A 24,222-nucleotide genomic window follows, 5' to 3' on the forward strand; every position below is an offset into this window, starting at 1 on the left:
ATAACACATACTTAGCATGAACAATGCCCTAGATTCAATCCCTAGCACTAAAATACAAAGAGCCAAGGCTGGTGCCATATTCCAGTAATGACAGTACTCAAGAAGCAGAAGCCCCTGGATATAATCCCAGATCTTCAAGAGGATTGCAAGTTCAAAAATCAGTATGGGCTATACAAAGAAATTCTGTCTCAAAACTCAAAACTAAACAAACAAAAAAGAACTCCAGCTACTAGACACAACTAAGATGTTTATATTTCTTTTATAACAAAAAAAGAAAGAAAAGAAAAACAATAGTTCTGAGATGGCATATAGATCAGTGGCAAAGTAAATGCCTAAACAGTGCAACATCCTAGGTTCAGTCCCCAGTACCAAAAAAAAAAAAAAAAAGACAAAAAGAAATACAGTAGCAAAAACAAAAAACAATGGTTCTTGGCAAGCTTGTTACAGGTTTTAGATGAATTTGAGAGGATTTTATAGCAACAACCACCTTTCCAGATTATGGGTTTTTTTTGTTTTGTTTTGTTTTTTGCCAGTCCTGGGCCTTGAACTCAGGGCCTGAGCACTGTCCCTGGCTTCTCTTCTGCTCAAGGGTAGCACTCTGCCACTTGAGACACAGCACCACTTCTGTCCATTTTCTATATATGTGGTGCTGGGGAATCGAACCCAGGGTTTCATGTATACAAGGCAAACACTCTTGACACTAGGCCATATTCCCAGCCCCCCACCTTTCCAGATTATGCAAAACTCTTCAGGGAAAAACATTATACTCTTACCTTGCAGGCTACATCAACTAATCGTGACTGAATGGCTTGATTCTCTGGTAGTTTGGTACCAATTGCAAGCAAAGTGTCCAGCAATTGAGCTAGAACTTGATGAGACTCTAAAAAAGATGGAAAGCGAGGTTATACAATTTCAGAAGATGATTACAGAAACTAATTTACTTTGGTAAAGAATTTCTGGCTGGGCCCAGTGGGTCACATTTGTAATCCTAGCTACTCAGGAGGCTGAGACCTAAGGACCATGGTTCAAAGCTACCCCAGGTAGAAAAAGTCTGTGGGATTCTTATGTCCAATTAACTACAAAAAGCCAGAAGTGGAGCTGTAGCTCAAGTGGTAGAGTGCTAGCCTTGAGCAAAAAAGCTCAATGACAGTATGGAGGCCCAGAGTTCAAGCCCCCGGAATGGCAATAGAAAAATAAAAGAAAATTTGTCGGGGCTGGGAATATGGCCTAGTGGTAGAGTGCTTGCCTTGTATGCATGAAGCCCTGGGTTTGATTCCTCGGCACCACATATATAGAAAAAGCGGGAAGTGGCACTGTGGCTCAAGTGGTAAAGTGCTAGCCTTGAGCAAAAAGAAGCCAGGGACAGTGCTCAGGCCCTGAGTTCAAGCCCCAGGACTGGCAAAAGAAAAAAGAATTGACCACTTCCTCCTCCTTGTTCCACAGCTCTTTCTCCAGCAGATATATAACATTACTGATTTATTGCTATCAGACTAAAGCTGAAGACTGAAAGATTCCTAAAGATAATGTCTTTTGTTGTTGTTTTGTGCCAGTCTTGAGGCTTGAGCTCGGGGATTGGGCACTGTCTCTGAGTTTTCTCTGTGTGTGCTCAACGCTAGTGTTCTACAAGTGGAACCCGGGCAACACTTCCAGATTTTTGGAGCTTAGAGATGAGAGTCTCATTGACTTTCCTGCCCGGGCTGGCTTCAAACTACAATCCTCAGATCTCACCTTCCTGAATAGCTAGGGTTATAGGCGTGAGCAATAACTATATTTTACTTACCTTGGCATTCTCAGAATCTAGCACAACTCATTATGTGTTCAATGAATGTTCAGTAAATGAACAAAGAGGTGAATACAGATGAAGCTATCTATGTTCTTCTCAACCTCATCATCTCTTGAATAATAGGCTCTTTGTGTTCTAAGATACGGTTCTTCAATGCAGGTGGTACACAAGAGGATTTGGGTGGCATATTTTATATGAACAATTATGTATATATTTTAATGCATATAATAAAATGTATACTGACATTTAAACTCAGGGCTTTGTACTTACTAGGCAAGCATACTATCTGCTGCTTGAGCCATGCCTCCAACTATATAGTTAGTTGAAAATTAAAAATCTCTAATTTTTAAGAAACTGAACAGTGTGGGCTGGGGATATGGCCTAGTGGCAAGAGTGCCTGCCGCATATACATGAGGCCCTGGGTTCGATTCTCCAGCACCACATATACAGAAAATGGCCAGAAGTGGTGCTGCGGCTCAAGTGGCAGAGTGCTAGCATTGAGCAAAAAGAAGCCAGGGACAGTGCCCAGGCCCTGAGTCCAAGCCCCAGGACTGGCCAAAAAAAAGAAACTGAACAGTTTGTTGTTTTCTTAATTTTCAAATTAAAGGCATAGCTCAAGCAGTGCTAGAGTGTGCTTGCCTTATTAAGCACAAAGCCCTGGGTTTAAACCTCAGTATTCCCAAGATTAATTAATTAATTAATTTTAAGGCAACTGAGGCACTAACTTTTTAAGTGAATTTTTTTAATGCACAAAATTTGAATAACCCAAAATTTTGAAAGGGGAAGTGATTTTCTACTCCATTGAAACACTGAGAATATGATTTAGCGGCATCACGAGGAACTAATAGAAAAAAAACCACACGCATATGAGACACGGCAGTGTCAGTTCCATGGCTCTACGCCGTGATGGCTCACGCAAGCAGGAGAGCCGCCCCTTGGCTTCTCCCTGGCTTCTAAGCCAGTGCACCACAGGGAAGAAGCACAGGCTCTGCCACATGACTACAGAGCCCTACGCTAGCGAAGTAAGGTGCTTCAGCCTCAGTGTTTCCACCAAGAGGACAGAGGCGGCAATATCTGCCTTCTATCCTGAGTAGAATGCCTTAAAGGCAGGGCACTTGGCAGAGGTCAACGCAGGAGAACTATCGAGAGAAAACTGTATTCACACTCCAGGGTAAACCTACATACATGTGTTATTAAATCATACTCAAACTCCTTTTCTTCTTTTTTTTTCCTGCTTTATTGGTATTATTATTAAGTAATTGTACAAAGAAGATCCAATTCCAGTCAGGTTATGACTACAATGCTTCATGATCAGTGTCACCCCTTCTCAAATTCCTTCTCGATAACAACAAACACAAAGTTTGTTCTATACAAAAGGAATTAAGAGATTTGGGCTCTGGCTACACAGTTTTGAAATTGCAACTTACTTTCATTCTGCAGTATGTTAACAGCATCATCCATAATGCAGTCTGGTGAGAAACCTGCAGTCTTTGATAATAAACCCAATAATGATGCGATTTTCAATCTCACAGATGGATCATTTTCCTGAAACAAAAGAAGCAACTGTCATCTTGGAAATAGGAATCTCAAGGACTTCCCTGCTGAGGCTGGCTTTGAACCATGATCCTCAGATCTCAGCCTCCTGACTAGCTAGGATTACTAAGAAAGGGAAAGAAACATTAAATTTCTTACTTTTTTTTTTTTTTTGGCTGGTCCTGGGGCTTGGACTCAGGTCCTCAGCACTGTTCCTGGCTTCTTTTTGCTCAAGGCTAGCACTCTGCCACTTGAGCCACAGCGCCACTTCTGTCTTTTTCTATATATGTGGTGCTGAGGAATCAAACCCAGGGCTTCATGTATGCTAGGCAAGCACTTTACCACTAGGCCATATTCCCAGCCCCTGAATTATCTGTTAAAATAGCTATTTCCCCAAAATAATGTGTCTGGCTTATTATTGACATTTGGTATGTTCCATTCATTGGAATAGTTCTTTTTTTTTTTTTACCTGTTTCAAAAGCCTATAAAAAAATACAGGATTTTACATGTTTAGAAGAACAATATAAATTGTTTCCTAGGACTCATGACTTCCTTTGGATTTGGAAAATGTGACAAACGATTCTAACTGGTATGGTTAAGTAACTAAAAGGTATTAAGAGGCCAGGTACCAGTGGCTCTCACCTGTAATCCTAGCTACTCAGGAGGCTAAGATCTGAAGATCATGGTTCAAAGACAGCCCATGAGACTCATCTCCAATGAACTACCAGAAAACCAGAAGTGGAGCTGTGGCTCAAAGTGGTAGAGCACTGGCTTTGAGTGAAAAAGCTCAGGGACAACACCCAAGCCCTGAGTTCAAGCTCGACAACCAACAACAACAACAAAAAATTTAATGGCATCTTCTTTTTCCCAAGGGAGTAGAAAACTTAATATTACTGGTAGGGGAAAGGGGAGAAAGGTAGGAGGGGAAAATGGTGGAAAGGTGATGATCAAGATGCACTGCATGTATAAATGGGCATGTAAAATTGTAACTCCCTTGTACAATCATCTGAAAATAAACATTGAAAAAGAATCTTTTTTTTCCTTTGATAAGTGATCCTTTTAAAAACCTGTTTGTACCACTAACAGTTAATTATAAAGTTTTAAGCATCTAGAATGCTACTGATAGACTTTTTTGAACTGTTAAGATTTTTTTTTAAATCAAATTCTTCATTCACAGGAGACGGATCCACATAATAATAATCACTCATTTTCACAGAAAAATAAAACAACCCCCGCATACAAACAGCCTTCTGAGACTAAAAAAAGGGGGAGGTGTATATACTTTCAGAGTTTGGTATTAAAATTATTTCATCCTGGGGGGGGGTGACATTGTCCAACAAGAATTGTACTTATTACCTGACTTATGGAATGATAACCCCTCTGTACAATACCTTAATAACAACAATACAATTATATATTTAAAATGTAAGAGAAGTGGCATTCATTCATTCCCCAACAACTATATTTTAATGTAGCTAGCAAAGGGATAGAGCACTTACTTGCCTACCGCATGTAAGGCCTGAGTTTAATGACTAGCATCTCTCTCATTTATTCTCTCTCTCTCTTTCTCTCTCTCTCTCTCATGTTTTCATGTTGTTAAGATTTTTTTTTTGAAGCAAACTTTTCTTCAAATCTGAAAACAAAATATCAAAGCCCTTTATTTATCTTTGATTCCAAGCCAGCTAATTATGATTAAAGAAAAACAGAAATTCTGTATTTGTTTTATCAGGGTCAGAATATACAGGGAACTGCAGAATTTCTCTCATTACCTAGAATGTCGTCTATTAATACTTCTCATGCTTATTCTAAAACTGAGTCTCAAAACGGAATGGCATGAGACAGATTGCTTTGAGCTATAGAGTTCAGTTCAAAATGGAATGCCCCGAGGACAGGGGTCTAGAGTGCAGCATGTACATTAAGCTTTATTTTGGTATCTAATCAAGATTTTTAACCATGGCTCAAAAGAAGGAATGTAACTTCAACACTGGACTTAGCTGATGAGCTTGAGTGTTTGCAACTTTTTTTAATCAGTGGTAGGACTTGAACTCAGAGCCTGGGTGTGATCCCTGAGCTCTCTTTTGCTCAAGGCTAGCACTCTACCACTTTAGCTCCACTTCCAGTTTTTGAGTGGTTAATTGTAGCTAAGAGTCTTTCGGGAACTTTGCTGCCTGAGCTGGCTTCAAACCTCAGATCTCAGCTTCCTGAGTAGCTAGGATTACAGGAGTGAACCACCAACACCTACCTCACTATGGACTAAGATGACATAATACTTAGTTTTGTTCCATATAGTTAAATAGTTACTTTTTTAAGATGTTGCTTTTATATACATATATAATTGTGGGCCTAGTAAGAGAAAAAACATAGTACCTTAATTTTTTCCAGCAAAAAAAAAAAAAAAGAATAAATTTGGGAAAAAGAGGAGAGTAGGGAAGGGGGAGTGAGGGATAGAGGGAAGAGTAGAAGAGAGGAAGGGGGGAGGGGGAAGGAAAGGAAAAGAAACGTAAGCCAGCCTACTTATTTTGGAGGCAGAAATTGAAGGACTGTAGTTCTTAGCCTAAGCCGAAAAGTTGATCTCGTGTGAGATTCCATCTCAACAAAGGGAAGCTGGACAGGGTGGTACATGCCTGTCATTCCAGCACTGAGGCAAAAGGATTTCAAATTTTAGACTATCCTGGGCTACATAGCAAGGCTATTTCAAAGAAAAAAATGAGAGCTACTACAATTAGGTACATAATTAGGTCCAGACAGAACCAGCAAGATCATGATGGTACCACATTCCAGAAAAGAATCTGGCTACAGCGGCGTCTAGGCTGATTTCACGAGCTCCTTTGAGCTCCCACGGCACCGAGTACACACTGAGCTCACAGTACTGATGCCCATGTTTGTCTCCATCTAGTGTAGCATAGATTTCTCAGGACAGCATTTGCATTAGTTTTACTATCACTGTAAAAGCCTGTTAAATATTCATTTACTATTTATTTTTAACATTAACCCCTTCGAATCCAACAGTTCTTATGCACAATCCCATCAGGTCCTTAAGATCTTCTTACCTTGTAATAATGTTCCAAGAGAATCCTCACGACTCCCTCCACACTTTCTGCCTCCACAGGCTTTCTGGCAAACTGGAGGAGGTACTGCAGCGCATCGGCCGGGGAGGTGGCTTTACACAGGTCTATGTGCAGTGCCGCAGACTTACTTGGCTTTGTCAGTCGCAGTTTCTTAGTAGCAATCTCCTCCTGTTGCTGCTGTTAAGACAATACAAAAAGTAAGATTACCATGCCAACCTGAAAACAGAGTCTGCCAATTTAAGAGTGCCTCATTTGCTGAAAATAATTTTCCTGTGTAACAACAACAACAAAAAAAAAAAAATAGCCAGCTAACTCTAAGGAAAAACAGTATATTTTAAACTAGAAAAAAGAACACTGGCGACAAGGCTTATCATAACTTTGCCTTTCAAAACTAGCTCCTACAACTTAAGGTAGTCATTGACTTTATGTCTGTTTTTCTCTCTGCAATATCATCTCTGAAGACTGTGATAGCTTAAGGTTAAGAGGGCACACAAATTATCTACTCCAGCTAGCCTAGACCAAAAGGAGCTTAGGGACAGCACCCAGGTCCCAAGGCTCAGGGAAGTGTCAGAGGCCAGGCACAATGGAATGTATCTACAGTCCCAGCACTGGAAGGCTGAGGTGGGGGCAAGAGGACCACTTGATTCTCAAAGTCTGAGAAGAGCACAGGAAACAGAGCGAGACTAACACCTCAAAAGTGACAAGAGGAAGCCAGGCACTGGTGGCTCACGCCCGTCATCCTAGCTACTTAGGAAGCTGAGATCTGAGGACCAACGTTCAAAGCCAGCCCAGTCAGGAACATCAATGAGCTTCTTATCTCCAATTAATCACCAAAAAGTTGGAAGAGGAGCTATGGCTCAAGCTGTAGGGCGCTAGCCTTCAGCACAAAAGTTCAGGGACAGTGCTCAGACCCTGAGTCCAAGCCCCAGAACCAGTACACACACACATACACATACACACACACACAGTAACAACAACTAAGGCCAAGTTTAAACCCTAGTACTGTTAAAAGAAGGCTGTGAAGAAAATTCAAAAACTACTTATTCAAAAACCACTTACTAGACAGGAGTAGGCCTTCTCTTTCTTCTACAAAAAAAAAAAAAAGCATAGCAATACTATATCAACCGGGCACTGGAGCTGTTGGCTCTGGGCACTGGTGGCTCACGCCTGTAATCCTAGCTACTCAGGAGGCTGAGATCTGAGGATCGTGGTTCAAAGCCAGCCCAGGCAGGACAGCCCATGAGACCCTTATCTCCAATCAACCACCGGAAAAGAGCTCGGGGACAGTGACCAGACCCCCCACCCCACCCCCCGAGTTCAAACCCTGCGACTAACAAGAAAAAGGGGGTTCGAGGGGCATTTGAGAAGTGTCAGTCATATCCACCTTATCTTGATCCTACGTATACACAGCAGTTCTCAGTTGGGAATTTTTCAGTTTTATTGGGTTGTTTGTTGTTTGTTTTGGGGGGGGGGTATCGACAGCGGTCCTGGGGGTTGGAACTCAAGACCTTGCCACGCGTGTCGTATTCTACCACCTGAACCACACCGGCGGTGCTCCACTGGGTCTTGAGGTGGAAACCTAAGCGCGCTGAACTGACAGTAAGAAATGAAATAAACATGTCAAAGCCGGGCGCCGGGGGCGGGCACCGGGAGACGCGGGGGGCCGGCCGCCCTCCCCGCCGCGGGGCGCGCGCGGCCCCCGGGGCCCGAGCGGGGCGGAGCCTGCGCCGTCACCGCGTCGACGCGGCCCGGGCGGCCCGGCCGCCGCCGTGGGGGGGGGGGGTGCGCCCCCGGCCCCGGCCCCCGCGCACGCCAGCCTCGCCCCGGCCCGCCCGGGCCTGACGGGGGGGGGGAAGGGGGGGCGGCCGGCCCGCGGCTCCACACCGCGCGTCCCCCCCCCCCGGTGGCCTGCCCGCCTCGGGCGGCGCGGCGGGTGCCGAGCTCACCTGGACCACCTTGGTGAACTCCTCGTACACGCGCTTCTTCAGGTGCGCCGCCATGGCCGCCCCCGAGCCCGCGCGGCCTCCGGCCCCGCCCGCCCCGATCCCAGCAGGCCGCGCGCGCGGCGGGATAGAGGGGCCGCGGCCCGCGCCTCCACGGCTCCCGGGCGCCGGGCGCATGCGCAGGGCGGGGGGCGGGGCCGCCGGCGGGGCGGGGGCGGGGCGGGGCGGGGGGCGGGGCGGACCGCCTGGCGACGGAGCCGAGGGCGGCCCCGAGGCCTGTGCACCCCCGAGGCCGAGGCCTGAGGATTGTGGTTCCAAGCCAGGCCCAGCAGGAAGGTCCAGTTAATCACAGAAACACCCAGAGGTGGTGCTGCAGCTCAAGTGGTGGAGCCCTGAGCAACAGACGCTTAGGGACAGCACCCGGGCCCAGGGTTCAAGGCCTAGGGACAGCCAAAAAAAGAGGAAGAAAAAAGCTAAAGGAGGGCAGGGAATGTGGCCTAGTGGTAGAGTGCTTGACTCTATACATGAGGCCCTGGGTTCGATTCCCCAGCACCACATATACAGAAAACGGCCAGAAGTGGCGCTGTGGCTCAAGTGGCAGAGTGCTAGCCTTGAGCAAAAAGAAGACAGGGACAGTGCTCAGGCCCTGAGTCCAAGGCCCAGGACTGGCCAAAAAAAAGAATGGTAGAAAATCAAAATACCCCAATAGCTATATACCCATATGATCACATAATATGGTGCCAAGTGAAATGAACTCCACATTATGAGTTATACCACTGTTGTAATTATTATCAACATGCCACGTGAAACTGTTAAAAAAAAAAAAGGTATGCAAAGATCTCACAGAAAATGGGAAATTAAAATAATTAGCAAATAGTGCCTTCAATAAATGGTAGCTGCTATTACCATTACCATAGTATACCAACTCCAGTCTGACAGCAACCGTCAGCTGGTTATACACCTGTAATGCCAGCAGTCAGAAGAGTCAGGCCCTGAGTTCAAGCTGCAGTACCAGCACAAACAAAAAGACTTTGCATTTCATTGACAAATTAGCATAATCTCTTTGGAAATACTAAATGACAAGACAGCTCATGTAGTATACAGAGAGCACGGTTGAAGAGATGACAAGTTAATGGCTATTACTCAAGTTGAACACATTAGCAGTTGTCAAAGAGCAATTTTAAGACATTCCTATTTCAGAGATGTTAAAGGTACATATTAGCATCAGTGATACGGTGGTAAAAAGAAGTCAAAGGCACTTGGAGAGTTGGAGAATTCAGGGTTATCTTGCCAGCAGGCCAGAGGAGTTCTTACTCCAAACTCTTGAGTCCCAACTGACAAGAATACAATCCTTCTCTCACGTAGAGCCACAGGCATTTTGAATTTCGGTTTACCCCAGGGGTTAGTTTCTTGAAAATTACTTGTAAGCTAGCTAGTCCTGGCATTATCAGGTTAAGCTAGCTATGATGGTGGTTGATATATATTAGGGTCATCTTTTAGCAAACTATGAGGGTCAGTGCACACAGAATGATTAAGATCCTGCTGTTGTTAAGCTTACTAAATTCTGGAGCACACCTAGTCTTGAGAACCATCCTTCAAACAGCTCCTGACAGGTGGGTCTGGGAAAATTCTAACAGAGGTCCCCAACTGCTCCAGGCCCTCCGTTCAAACCATACTTCCTCAAGGGAATCTTGGGGCAAAACACAGTTGTTACCTTGCAAGACCGAGTACCATCATTTATTATGCTGGCATTGGGTTATCTTTACAGGACAGGAATTGTATATGCAGTGTTGACATTCATCCCACAGTTCTTTTGTTTTATTTGTGCCAGTCCTGGGGCTTGAACTCAGGGTGTAGGCACTTTCCCTGAGCTTTTTTTTTTTTCTTCTTCAGGCTAGCGCCCTACCACTTAAGCCACCGCTACACTTCTAGCTTTTTTTTTTTTTTTGCCAGTCCCAGGGCTTGGACTCAGGGCCTGAGCACTGTCCCTGGCTTCTTTTTGCTCAAGGCTAGCACTCTGCCACTTGAGACACAGCACCACGTCTGGCTTTTTCTGTATGTGTGGTGCTGAGGAATGGAACCCAGGGCTTCATGTATAGGAGGCGAGCACTCTACCACTAGACCATGTTCCCAGCCCTCTAGCTTCTTTTTTTTTTATAAGAAGTTTTTAACCCTTAGCAAGGGTTTATTTTAGTATAACATTTTATTTATTTATTTATTTTGCCAGTCCTGGGGCTTGGACTCAGGGCCTGAGCACTGTCCCTGGCTTCTTTTTGCTCAAGGCTAGCACTCTACCACTTGAGCCACAGCGCCACTTCTGGCCATTTTCTGTATATGTGGTGCTGGGGAATCGAACCCAGGGCTTCATGTATACAAGGCAAGCGCTCTTGCCACTAGGCCATATTCCCAGCCCTTCTTTTCTTCTTCTTCTTCTTTTTTTTTTTTGTTTTGTTTTTACAGTTAATTGGAGATAAGAGTCTCACAGACTTTCCTGCCCCGGCTGGCTTTGAATAGTGATCCTCAGATCTCAGCCTCCTGAGTAGCTCTGGGTACAGGCAAGCCACTGTGACCAGCAGGAAACTCCATCTTCAAGGAGGACTACTGGCAAATGAGGCCCCTGGAGGAAGGCTTTAAGAAACTGATCAGGGAACAGATTTGCCTTCTAGTTCACAGCAGACTTTTTTTTTGGGTGCCAGTCCTGAGGCTTGAACTCAGAGCCTGGGTGCTGTCCTTCGCTTCTTTGCTCAAGATTAGCACTCTACCACTGTGTCACAACTCCGCTTCTGGCGTTTGGGTGGTGAACTGGAGATGGGAGTCTCAGGAACTTTTTCTGCCTTGGCTGGCTTCAGACCTCCATCATCAGATCCCAGCCTGCTGAGTAGCTAGGATGACAGGCAAGAGTCACCAGCACCTGCCTTTGCTCGCTTTTATCGCACTGAAACACCTCCAGTGTGGAAAGATGTGTTCTCTTGATTACCCCAGAATGTAAGTAAATCTGCTCCCTGCTCCGAAGCAGCTTCGCAAACATCTTTAAACAAAGCTGTCAGTGCCATTTGCTCAGGAACACCAGGCTCTCTCCCCGCAGTTTGTTGCATAGCAGCATAGTTATCTGTTGGGCAATGTAATTGTCTGCCAACAAAGAGGGCCAGATCCCCTCCAGAGTGACGCCGCGTCAGGAACCCAGCGTTAGTCCCAGCCCTTGGCTCCAGGGTGCAGCGTCCTTACTCCAGTGGAGTATTTGAGGATGGTTCATAGCCGCCATCCCTGTCACTGTGGATACATTAAGCAGACACTGGGGAGCTGGAGGAAGAGGCTGACCGACACCCATCCACAGGTTCAACCTTGTGTCCATTTAATTTTTGAGATCCTCTTCAAGAACGGATGCCCTCTGGTGGACATTTGTAAGAAGCACAAATCTTTTCTTCTATACTAATTCCCCAGGTCTACTTGTCACCCTTCTTGGTCTCTGACCACAGGAAACTGGGCACAGCAGAAAAAAGCAGAGAAAGCCGGACACTGGTGGCTCGTGCCTGTAATTCTAGCTACTCGGGAGATTGAAATCTGAGAACTGAAGTTCAAAGCCAGCCTGGGCAAGAAAGCCCATGAGACTCATCTCAAGTACCAAAGAAGCTATGGCTCAAATGATGGAGTACTAGCCTCAAGCACAAAAGCTCAGGGATAGTGTTCAGGCCCTGAGTTCAAGCCCCAGGACCGGCACCAAAAAAGAAAGAAAGAAAGAGAAAAGGAGAGAAAGGAAGGGAGGAAAGGAGGGAGGGAGGGAGGGACAAGAAGGAAAGAAAGAAGGAAGGAGGGGCTGGGAATATGGCCTCGTGGCAAGAGTGCTTGCCTCCTACACATGAAGCCCTGGGTTCAGCACCACATGTATAGAAAAGGCCAGAAGTGGCGCTGTGACTCAAGTGGCAGAGTGCTAGCCTTGAGCAAACAGAAGCCAGGGACAGTGCTCAGGCCCTGAGTCCAAGGCCCAGGACTGGCAAAAAAAAGGAAGGAGTGAGGAAGTACAGAGGATGGAAACTTCGTCAGCACGAGCACACCACAGGAAGGGGCAAGAGGAAGCATTTGAGCACAGGCTTTCGATTTAAAGTGAGAAAGAACTGGAGCAGCAAAGAGAGGTTTGCATAACTGAATAGGCAAAATATGGTCTGGCTGATGGTTAACTTCATTCTGGTTCTAAAGTGGGTTCTGGAGAAGCTGTTATGGCTGTCAGCACTTGGGGCGAATAATCCGGTTCCGATGAGAGGATTGGTTACTCCAGCTCCAGGGAGAGGTGGCAATCCTGAAAGCTCTGCTGTTCCTTCCTTCGGGTCGGTGGGGGGAGGGGTTGTTATAATGATGTTGTGGATCAGTCCTCTCCCTCCCGGAACTCGAGATGATTGTAGGAGACACGCAGATGACAGGAAATAGACGCAAAATGGAGTCAGGGATGTCAAGTTTTATTTAGCTTTCAATTAACATGTGAATCCAAGTAAGAAATCAAGGCTTTCATTTAGCAAAAAAAACATTTCTAACTACCTGTTATCTCCGTGGGGACAGTCCGCCATGATTTTAATCTTCCGCTTGTACGAAAGGAGAGGTGAGCCACAGATACCGGCTCAAGACTTTACTGGGGGACAGGCCGGCCCGGCGACTCCAAGTGGGAATGGAAAGGTGTGGGAGAAATTTCAACGAAATCTTAGGGGGCAGTCGCAGGGTCACATTCCGTGGGCTGCGGGAACGGGGGAGGGAGTCCCCTGGAGGAGCGCAGTGACTGCTGCCACCGGGACGGGGAATCTGCTTTGCCTTTGGATTGTGACAGGTTTAGCATTCTGTCTTAAGTTTTCCTCTTCTGACTCTATAATCTCCTTTGGTAAATCCCAGCAGATCTGAGAAGTCTCACATACAAATAGAGTATTTTGGACATTATTAATACTTTTGATATACTGCTTTTTCTGTTAGGAGAGAGGAAAGGAAGAGAGTATTAATGAGTCATGCAACTAATAGTGTTAGCTTAACTTCCATTCCTGCAATCTTATCTTTTTGAATATTTCTTCATAGTCATAAGGCTCATCACGTTAAATCCTTTCTGAGCAAATGATTCATTAAAGTACACTGTACTAAGTGATGTCTTTCAGTGAAGTCATTCTTTTTGTGTGTGTGCCTGTGCTGGGGCTTGAAATCGGGGCCTGAATGCTGTCCCTGCAGTGCTAGGCTAGCACGCTACCACTTCAGCTGCAGCTCCGTTTCTGATTGGCTTTGGTGCTTACTTGGAGAGAGAAAGTCTCATGGAGTTTCCTGCTTGGCCTGGCTTTGAACCACAATCCTCAGATCTCAGCCTCCCGAGTGGCTAGGATGACAGGTGTGAGCTACTGGCCCCCAGCTCCACTTCAGCATTTCTAAGGCATTCAATAAGTATAACTTCAGGGTAAATTTATTCACCAAAACAAAAACTAATATTCTATGTTCTAACACATACAGTAACAATGTTAATTCACTCTGTCAAAGTTCTGTAGGCTGGAAATTCAAAATTGGCAGTACTGGCAGGACTTGATCCTCTCGTCCAGAGATAATTAGATCTTGAAAGCTCTAACCTAATCGGTGGATTAATACCTTGATGAATTCGTAATATGATTGTATTATTGTGAAGTGTGTTATTGGGGCTATAGCTTGCTTCGGACCCTTTCTGTATTCTATTTTCTCCGATTCCGATCTACCAGTAGTGTAGAAAGGCTCACCACATTCTCCCAAACCACAATCTCCAGATCAAGTGTGTGAGACCAAGCACCCATTGGACTGAACCCTCTGAAACAGCACGTCAAAGTAAAATCTTTCCTCCTTTTAAGTCTTTTCTATCAGGTATTTGGTCACATCATTGAATGAGAAAAGAAACAAATAAGAGATAGAACCCTTGCATGTTAGGCTATTGGGCTACCACTGAGCGACATCCCCAGCCAAGATATCTTCTTTTTTTTTTTTTTAACTCAGTACCGATGCTTTCGCTCATTAACTGGCACTCTACCACCGAAGCCACGCCTCCAACCCCAATATCTTCTTAATGTCTATTTGCATCAGTTCTCTTTCCATTACTATAACAGATACGTTAGCTAATAAACTTATAAAAAAGAAAAGGCTTATTCTGGCTGACACTTTCAATACATGGCTCCGTTGCTTTGGGAGATGCAGCAAACCTTGACAGGCATGTGTAAAGGAGAAAAACCGCTCACCCCATGGTGGGGAAGCGAGACAGAGAAAAAGAGACTTGGGTCCCACAGTTCCTTTTGAGGACACACTCTTAGTGACCTCATAACCTCCCACTTGAAGCTTTACACTATCTACTAACAGTGCCAGGTTGGCACCAGCACGTGACCACCTGGGGCCTTCACGGGACTGTACAAATTCAAATGATAGCAATACGAATATTGTCTCTCTCTATGATCATGAGTTAGAAAAAAAGAAGATATTGGTGATGTAATAAGCAATCTTTGCCATCTATAGGAGTTCCCTATACAGGAACTTCTGACTTCCTTTCACTCTTTTGCTCTTCCTCCCCACCCCCACCCCTTCACATACCACTCGGGGGGCTCACTATGTCGCCTAACCTCATCTCATTCCGGGGCTCAAATGCTCCTCCCACCTCAGTGTCATAGTTGGGACGTACCAGTGTGCACCTGCCCACTCTGCTAACCCGGCTTTCTTTGGAAACAGCAGAAGTATTCTCAGAGAACAATCCTCATCTGCAAATGATTATCAAGTCTTCGCTTATGCCACATTGGTTGATATTCCATTGGCAAACAAGTTAGGTTGCCAAGTCCAAGATCAATGTAAGGGAGAGCTGTGCAGTACTTACTTTCCTGATCAGAGGTAGCTACGCTGGGGAGTACCACGGTTCCCAGGCACAGAGACAGCCCGGCAACTCTGCTCAAGGGGGCAGCTGTAACACTAACTGCTCAGTACAAGACCCCTTGAGGATATACCAGAGTTCTGCTTATACAATAGTCACATGTAGTAGCTAGTTGGGAACTTTTCTAGATAGATAGGTAGATAGATATATTTCATATTTCCCATATATATATATATATTCCCCATGCATTAAGTGATTCAGTGATTTACATCTGGTATTAGCACAGAGTATCTATCATGAAGTATCCATTATGATCTGCCAGAGTGAAAAAGTCTATTGATTGTAGTTCCCCACAGGCCCTAGGGAAATCATAGCCCAGAATATTCAACAACAATTCGAGCCATGATCCAGAGTTCTGATTAGCTTGGAACAAGGTGATGATGGGGGGGAAAGAGCTGGGGGGGGGGGGCTAGACAGAACGGATACATACTAACAGTGCAATATCACCAATCCCATGGACTCCTGGAAACCACTGGGAAAGACACTTGTGGCACAAGGAACGCAAAAAGCCCTTAGGTCACGTAAGCATGGAATTAGCGCCTCAAATAGTGTAGTGGACTAGGAGAAACTGTTAAATAGAAGACTTGAGCAGGGGCCCAGGGGCGGCTCCCGGGCTCTGAGTCCACGCCCCGGTACCAGGGGAGGGAAAAGGAGGAAGAGGGAGACAGAAGGAAGGGGGGGGGGGCGAGGCCCAGGGTGCTGAGGTTTGGCAGGGGCAGCCGAGGCCGTCCAGGCAAGTCGAGGGGGGCCGTCTCCGTGAGTCCTGGGGGGAAGGGAGGAAGGAAACACTTGAGGACGAGGCCGCAGGGCCACCCTGGAAGAGGCTGGGTCTTTATTTGTGAAGTCAGTGGGTGTCGATGGCCACCTCTGGCCTCTCGAAGCCCCCCCCCGAGCCCCTCCCCGCGCCCGGGCAAACCACCGGGGGGCAGGTGGACGTCTGGAAGCATCCCCGGGGCTGCGTCCAGGGTGCCTTCGCGGGGGCGGTACTGTGGTCGGTGCGCCCGGTGCGCCTGCGCCTGGAGGTCGGTCTCCGCGCAGTCCAGCGGGGCTCGGGCGTCGGGGCCCGCGTGCCAGGGCCCGAACCGGACCGCGGGCGCGTCGCCGGCCTCCAGGCGGCGGGCGCAGGGCGGCGCGGGCGCGCGCGGCCCCGTGCGGGGTGCGCAGGGCGCGGACGAGCCCGCGGGAGGCGCAGCGGCAGCGCCAGGCCCTCGCGGGGGCGCGCACGCGGGAGGCGCAGCCGCAGCGCCAGGCCCTCGCGGGGGCGCGCACTCGCCCGGCGCAGCCACAGCTCCAGGCCCTCGCGGGAGCGCACACGCGCCCGGCGCAGCCACAGTTCCAGGCCCTCGCGGGAGCGCGCGGCCCGGTGCGCAGGCCGAGGACGAGCCCGCGGGAGGCGCAGCGGCAGCGTCAGGCCCTCGCGGGAGCGCGCACGCGGGAGGCGCAGCCGCAGCGCCAGGCCCTCGCGGGAGCGCGCACGCGGGAGGCGCAGCCGCAGCGCCAGGCCCTCGCGGGGGCGCGCACGCGGGAGGCGCAGCCGCAGCGCCAGGCCCTCACGGGCGCGCGCGGCCCCGTCCGGGGTGCGCAGGGCGCGGACGAGCACGCGGGAGGCGCAGCCGCAGCGCCAGGCCCTCGCGGGGGCGCGCACTCGCCCGACGCAGCCGCAGCGCCAGGCCCTCACGGGAGCGCGCACGCGCCCGGCGCAGCCACAGCTCCAGGCCCTCGCGGGCGCGCGCGGCCCGGTGCGCAGGCCGAGGACGAGCACGCGGGAGGCGCAGCCGCAGCGCTAAACCCTCGCGGGGACGCGCGGCCCGATCCGGGGTGCGCAGGGCGCGGACGAGCACGCGGGAGCGCGCACGCGCCGCAGGAGCCGCCCGCGGGCCACGCGCCCGCCTCGAGCCGCCGCCGCCGCCGCCGCCGCCGGGCCCGCAGCGCGCAGAAGCGCGCCTCGCCGCCGCACACCCCCGCGCGCGCGCGCTCCGTGGGCAGCCGCCCCGTGCGCGCGCAGCAAGTCCAGGATGGGCCCCGGGCGTGCGGGCGAGCGGGCGGGCGTGCGGGGCCGGTCGATGAGCACGCCCCCCCCCCCCCCCCCCGGCGTCCCGGCTCGCCCGCGCGGGGCCCGACGGCAGCTCCGCCCGCCTCGAGCCCGGGCCCCGGCGCAGCGAGCTCGGCGTGGCGGCGCACAGCCGGCCCCCGACGTTCAGCTCCGCCACCGCAGACATGGGGGTGGGGGGAGGGCGGGAAAGGCTTCGGTTCGACACGAGCTCTGCCCACCGTGGGGCTGGTCTGGCACCCGAGGATGGCAGTGGGAAGCCAGCCGGGGCAGGACAGCGCCGGGGACTCCGAACCCCCACGCACCCCACCCGGGGTGCGCAGGAGGGAGATGGGGGGGGGGTGGGCGCTCTCCGCGGATGTGTGGGGAGCTGTCAGCACCCCTGGGGGACGGGAGGGGGGGAGGGGAGGGAGAGCCAGGGGTTGCCATGGCAACAGCTTCTCCTCCCCGGGGACCAGAGGCATCCTGACAGCCACCACAACACTACAGCTGAGAAAAACAAGCCTGGAACCTAGGACTCCCCCCCCCCGCCCCCCATCTTTCACAAACCTGCCCCAGGCCTGCCTGTCCTCAGTTACCCGTTTACCACCGGGACGGGGGCTGGGCCTCGGTACCACATGTAGGTTTGTTTTTTTTTTTCCTCAAAGTTGGTGCTCTACCACATGAACCATAGCTCACTTCCAGCCTCTTAGTGGTTAATGGAAGAGAAGAGTGCCCTGGATCTGTCTGCCCGGGCAGACTTCGCACCACAAGCCTCCATCTCAGCCCCCTCAGTAGCCAGGATTATAGGTGAGAGCCGCCAGCGGGTGCCAAAGTTGTTCTTTAACGGAAAAAAAGAAAATCCGGGTGCTGGCGGCTCACGCCTGTAATCCTGGCTACTCCGGAGGCTGAGATCTGGGGATTGTGGCTCAAAGCCAGCCCGGGCAGGAAAGTCTGTGAGACTCCTGTTTTGTTTTTGCTTTTTCTCCAGTCCCAGGGCTTGGACTCAGGCACTGTCCCTGGCTTCTTTTTGCTCAAGGCTAGCACTCTGCCACTTGAGCCACAGCGCCTCTTCCGGCTTTTTCCTGTGTATGTGGTGCCGAGGAATCGAACCCAGGCCTTCACGCATGTGAGGCGAGCACTCTGCCACCAAGTCACCTCCCAGCCCTCTGTGAGACTCTTCTCTACAATTAGCAACCAGAAAGCCTTTAGTGGAGCTAGGACTCAAAGTGGTAGATCTCTAGCTTTGAGCAAAAGAGCTCTGGGACATGGCCCGGGACCTGAGTTCAAGCTCCATGACAGACAGAAAAAACCACCTTTCCTTTCTTAGCTAAAATTCTGCCAGAAGTAGTGAGGAGCCCCGGGCTGAGCGAGGCGCTCTGCCTCGCCCTTGGCGGCAGCTGGAATAAACGTGGCTCCTCAGAATCCTGATCTGAACGCGCCTGGAAAGGCCTCCTCCGCCCCTCCTTTCAGACCTGCGGTCTGTGACCTTGACCTGAGCGTGCTCAGCCACGCGTCCTGCCTCCCACCTGCTTCCCTACACGAAGGGCCTGGGCCCCAGACGGGAGCCCGGTGGCTTTGGTTACACCCCCAAGCCCACCCACCCCGGCCCTGGGAGGGGAGGGACCCCCACCCCTGCCCTGGGGGGACCCAGGAAGCGAAGCTTGGCCAGGCTGGCTGGATTGGGCTTTCCGCACTGCGGGCCGGGCAGAGGGACAGGCCCGGGGCGCCCGGCCAGCCGGGTGGAGAGGGAGGACCGGACGGACAGGTGCGTGGGGCAGAGCGGGACAGGGGCAGAAGGGGCGAATGCAGAATCTGCAGCAAGAGGAGGGTGGAGGGAGGAAGGAAGGCGACCCCGACCCCCAGCAGAAGTGCACTGCCCACCCCCCTGGAGCCGGCCCTGGGCAGCGGCCTGGGCGGGGACGGGGGACAGGAGACCCCAGGCCGGGACCTGGAGGAACCCAGCGGGACTGCCAGGTGAAAAGAAAAAGGGAAGAAAGGTCGCAGTGGAGAAACCGAGGGACACGAGTTTAGCCACCGGCCCGCGGGGCTGTGTGGCTCATGGCTGTAACCCCAGCTACTCCCCAGGCCGAGATGTAAGGATCATGATTTGAAGCCGACCTGGGCAAAAAAACAAAAGTGCCTGAGACGCTTTGCTGCGGTGAATCCCCCCAAATCCAGAGGTGAAGCTGTGGCTCAAGGGGTAGAGCGGGGGCCTTGAGCACAAAAAGCTAAAGGGACAGAGCCCAGGCCCAGTCCTGCACACACACACACACACACACACACACACACACACACACACACACACTCAGCCCAAGTGATTGAGATACATGTCAACAGGTGTCAAGGCTGTTAACTGTGTGCATTTGATAGGATGTAATAAAACTAATATTTTTCCAAGCTGGGTGTGGAGATACATCCCAGCTACTCTGGAGGCTGAGGCAGGAAGATAGCAAGTTCAAAGCCAGTCTGGGCAACATAGTAGAGCCTTCTCTCCAAACGAAGTCTTTCTTTAAGAAATATATAATTGGGGGCTGGGGATATGGCCTAGTGGTCAAGTGCTCGCCTCGTATACATGAAGCCCTGGGTTCGATTCCTCAGCACCACATAGATAGAAAAAGCCAGAAGTGGCGCTGTGGCTCAAGAGGCAGAGTGCTAGCCTTGAGCAAAAAGAAGCCAGGGGGCTGGGGATATAGCCTAGTGGCAAGAGTGCCTGCCTCGGATACACGAGGCCCTGGGTTCGATTCCCCAGCACCACATATGCAGAAAACGGCCAGAGGCGGCGCTGTGGCTCAAGTGGCAGAGTGCTAGCCTTGAGCGGGAAGAAGCCAGGGACAGCGCTCAGGCCCTGAGTTCAAGGCCCAGGAGGCTGGCAAAAAAAAAAAAAAAAAAGAAAGAAAGAAAACTCCTTCCATGAGTGGCAGCACTCATCTGTTGACTTTGGTTAATAATGTGCTGATATGATAGGGAATATGGCAACTCTCTGTAAAATCTTCCCAATTTCTTCATAAATCGAACTCTAAATAAGAAAGTAAAAAGCTTTGACTTCATTAAAAACATAGTAACAAGCTGGTCACTGGCGGGTCACGCTGGGGATCCTAGCTTCTCCGTAGTCTAAGATCTGAGGATTGTGGTTCAAGGCCAGCCCAGGTAGACACAGTGAAAGTTTATGAAGTTTCCCTCTACAAGTAAGGACTTTCCACCTCTGCTCTTCAGTCCCAGGTCCTTCACTTCCATCAGAGAATAAGACTTTCTGTTGATTTGTTTGTTTGGCCAGTCCTGGGCCTTGAACTCAGGGCCTGAGCACTGTCCCTGGCTTCTTTTTGCTCAAGGCTAGCACTCTGCCACTTGAGCCACAGCGCCACTTCTGGCCATTTTCTATATATGTGGTGCTGGGAATCGAACCCAGGGCTTCGTGGATAGGAGGCGAGCGCTCTACCACTAGGCCACATTCCCAGCCCGAATAAGACTTTCTGGACAAGTCACCGTGGTGAGAAAGCTTGGCAGAGCCTCACTGGCCACGCAGGCAGGGAGAGAGGCCGGCAGGCGGAGGCGGAGGGCCTCTTCCCAGGCGGGCGCTCGAGGGGAGGCGCGCGGGGCTCTTGGCGCCGGGGCTGCACGGGGCGAAGGCAGGCTCCGAGCCAGAGCGGTGCTCGGTGTGTGTTTATCTTCCTCCTCACGCCGGGCACATGGCATCACTCTTGGCGTCGCACTTTTACCCCTGGGACCCGGGGTCTCTAAGCCTGACCCGCTCGCTGACCTTTGATGGTGGCATTTGGGCATCGTTGCAGAGAAGGGATGCCTTCCGCCGTTTTTCAAGAGCGACGTCCCTGGAGGACTGACGTGCTGGGTGGCAGGAGGACGCGTCTCCAGCACGCCCGTCCGTGTTCCTGCGGTCGTGGCTGGGTGTCGGAGCGCACTGACGATGCTGGGCCAACGGGGGAGCTGGAGAAAGCGGCTCTGGCTCTGCTCTCTCCCCTGGCCCTGGCCCTGCAACCTGGGAGGGAGCGCAGGGTTCAGTCAGGGGCAGTGCTGCTCTCTTTCTAGCCCCACGGCTTGCTTCTGAATGCCTGGCCGCGCTGCGTGGCTGAACCCGTGTCTTCCTCACGCAGCTCCTGGCCGCTAGTCGTCAGGTCTCACGTTCCAGTCGGTCTGTTTCTTCCTACTTTACCATATATCCTTCCTCAGGATGAGAGGACAGAGATCTAAGGAGCTCCACGCCCCCACCCCCCGCGCCCCAAGGGATCCCGGGTCAACACCACGCCACCGGACACTTAAGCTGCCTTCTTCCTCAATCCCAGCACCGCTGGCTTTCCCATGCACTGTAGCCTTCGTGCGTGCTGTTCCTATGCTCCCAATGCCTTCCCTGCTCTCCTTACAAAACCCCAATACGGCCCTTGGAACCCGATGCAGATGACTCTTTGCATCCATTGGCACATCTGTCCTTGGCAGGAATTGGCGCCTCCTCTCTGTGTTCTTCCATGGCTGAGCATCTTAGGCCCCAGAGGCGAGGACATCTTTCAGACTGAGCCTCGGCGCACAGGAGCCCCAGGTCTGCCCTGGCTGAGCCACGTCCTTCATGACACATTCACCCTGGGCCTCCGGCCCCACCTGGACCCCGGGGGGGGGGGGGGGCGGGGATCTGAGAAGGCACCGGGAACCCTGCTTGCAGCCTGCCGCGTCCCCGCCTCCCAGCCCGCCCGCCCTCCTTTGTTCAAAGCCACCAGCTCCTCTGCCCTGGGGCGGCTGGGCTCGGGGCCAGCCAGTCGGGGGCAGCTGGGACCCGGGTGAAAGCCCTCAGATGGCCGCCCACGGCAGGGTGCCCAGCCCAGCCCCGGCCTTGCTGTCCCCCTCCCCCCTCCGGGCCCCCCCTCCCACGAGAGAGGCTCCCTCCCCCTCCCTCCCCCTCCCTCTGCGGCCGCTGCTGGAGAAATAGTACTCAAGGAATGTTCCAAGCCTGAACCGAACTGGCCTGACTTTGTGCCGAGCAGTTTGGAGAGGTTTCGGCCCCATTGATCTTCAATGCTGGTGGCAAGTATTGTGCTCGCTCTCCCTCTCTCTCCCCCCCCTCTCTGTCTCTTGCTCTGTCTGTCTGTCTGTCTGTCTCTCTCTGCGTTCCCATGCACATGCGCCCACACTGATCCTGGGAATTGAACTCAGGGCCTCTCGGTCTCTCTCGCCCGACGTTCGTGCGCATGCCTGGTGCTGGGCCGCCCAGCCCCGCCTCCCGTCCCAGCGGGGCCACCGTTCTCTCTGGAGAGATGAAGAACACACCCGCTTCCTACGTGTGTGCTTCCGACGTGCAAGTCAAGGATCCAGGCGCCGGGGAAGAGTAAAGAGCCGGGAATCAAGCGCTGACTTCCTCGGTGCAGCTGGAATTACAAATGTGACATCCTGTGTCCAGCCAACAGCCAAGGCTTGGACCCTTCAGCGCCACAGATCTAGAACCCTTCCTTCTCACTTTGGTTCGTGGGCGCCATGGCGGTGTGCGCGGAGCTAGCCTTGAGCACAGAAAGGCTAAGGGACAGCACCCAGGCCCTGAGTTCAAGCCCCACTGAAATAAGGATACGGTTTAAGTAATATGCCTTGTCCACGCCCCCATCGTGGCAACTTGCTGGGTGGTGGCGACTTTCACCCAGCTCCAGAAAGCCCAGTGGTTAGCTAGGCCGTTCTTTGAATGGCAGATGTCATGTTGTGTGCTCCAGAGAGTGCTCCCCACTATATGGTCTGCTTGGCCTAACACTCGTTAAAGCTTGGTTCCCATCCAATGGTGTGGCTTTTGTCTTCAAAAGCTTTGTGCTAGCTGTATCCTGGGCTGAGGCCTTTGGGAAAGGAGTGCCGCCTGCAATCGTCCACCTTTCTAATAAAGACTCTCAATCCAACCTTTCGAGATGTGGCTTCTCTGTGGTGATTGAATTCCTATAGGGCACCATGACAGACAAGAAGGAAGAAACAATGAAAGAAAAGCCTAGGAGATCCGTGAAGCGTTCTTCCGCATGTGTCTGTGAGTGTATTTCTAAACAGGACCAGATAGTAGCAGTGGGCCCATATAGTGTGGATTCCTAATATGATTGGCAGGTGGTGGAAGGGGGGAGGCGGGGCCTAGTGGGAGGACGTAGGTCATTGGGGTGTGGCCTCTAGGGGGCGCTGTCTTCCCTATCCCCTTCCTGTGCGTCCTTTCTTCTGCTTCCTGTCCGCCGTGAGATGAAGGGAGCCACTCTCTGCAGCCCCACGCTCCTGCCACCCCAATATTCAACCAAGCACAGGGGGCTAAGCGACTAGGGGCCCAAATAAACCCCTCTGCCTGTACAGTGTTTCTGTCAGGTATGTGGTCACAGCAAAAAGAAAGGTAGTATACTTAGTGGTGCGTGCGTGTGCGTGTGTGCGTGTGTGCGTGTGCGCGTGTGGTGTTGGGAACGCCATGGAACTCAGGGCACAGCCCACACGAAGCAAGCACCCTGCAAAGCGAGATCCTCCCGCCGACGTCCTGATGCGTGAGCTGAGTTTTGATTGCATCGGTGTACTTTGTGAAAAACGAGTGCATCCCTCATACGGAATCCCAAACGATCCGTGAAAAAACCTTGGCAAAAATGAGCTAGGCCCTCGAGGGTCACGCGTGTCATCCTAGCTGCTCAGGGGGCTGAGATCTGAGGACTGTGGTTCAAAGCCAGCCTGGGCTAGATAGAGTTAAGGCCCTGTCTCAACAACAAAAAGCCCTGAGGCCCCCACGGTAGAGATTCGAGGTGTTCTGTCTGTTTTTCCTCAGGCGGGGCTTTGAATAAACCTGTTTTCTTCCACCAGGCAAAAGCCTGGGATTCTGGTACGCAATGGAGCAGCAGCTCCTCCTCCTTGGCCATCCAGGAGCTCCCAGATTGTCCCCAGGGGCTTGAGCCCCTCAAAGGGGCTAGGACCCTGCACGCCTGCATGCGGGAAGGAGCGGGCAGCAGCCTCCCCTGCAGCCCAACACCGCA

General features: G+C 51.2%; 1 protein-coding gene across 3 annotated transcripts in view; it reads right to left on the reverse strand.

Annotated features, from left to right (window-relative positions):
• Ints4 (integrator complex subunit 4) overlaps positions 1 to 8,412 on the reverse strand; it is a 94,451-nt gene extending 86,039 nt beyond the window's left edge. Inside the window, exons 1-4 of one of the 3 annotated variants that reach the window (XM_048359647.1) lie at positions 8,331 to 8,400; positions 6,367 to 6,561; positions 3,211 to 3,328; positions 774 to 880 (exon numbers count right to left, since the gene is read on the reverse strand). In XM_048359647.1, the coding sequence (XP_048215604.1) occupies positions 774 to 880; positions 3,211 to 3,328; positions 6,367 to 6,561; positions 8,331 to 8,384 (474 nt within the window). In that variant the 5' untranslated portion in view covers positions 8,385 to 8,400. Of the gene's footprint in view, positions 1 to 773; positions 881 to 3,210; positions 3,329 to 6,366; positions 6,562 to 8,330 lie in introns of all 3 variants that reach the window. The other 2 variants (XM_048359648.1, XM_048359646.1) reach the window with 2 other exon arrangements.
• Between the last annotated feature and the right edge of the window lie 15,810 nt (positions 8,413 to 24,222).

The sequence above is a fragment of the Perognathus longimembris genome, chromosome 13 (genome assembly GCF_023159225.1).
Source record: "Perognathus longimembris pacificus isolate PPM17 chromosome 13, ASM2315922v1, whole genome shotgun sequence".
Taxonomy (NCBI): domain Eukaryota; kingdom Metazoa; phylum Chordata; class Mammalia; order Rodentia; family Heteromyidae; genus Perognathus; species Perognathus longimembris.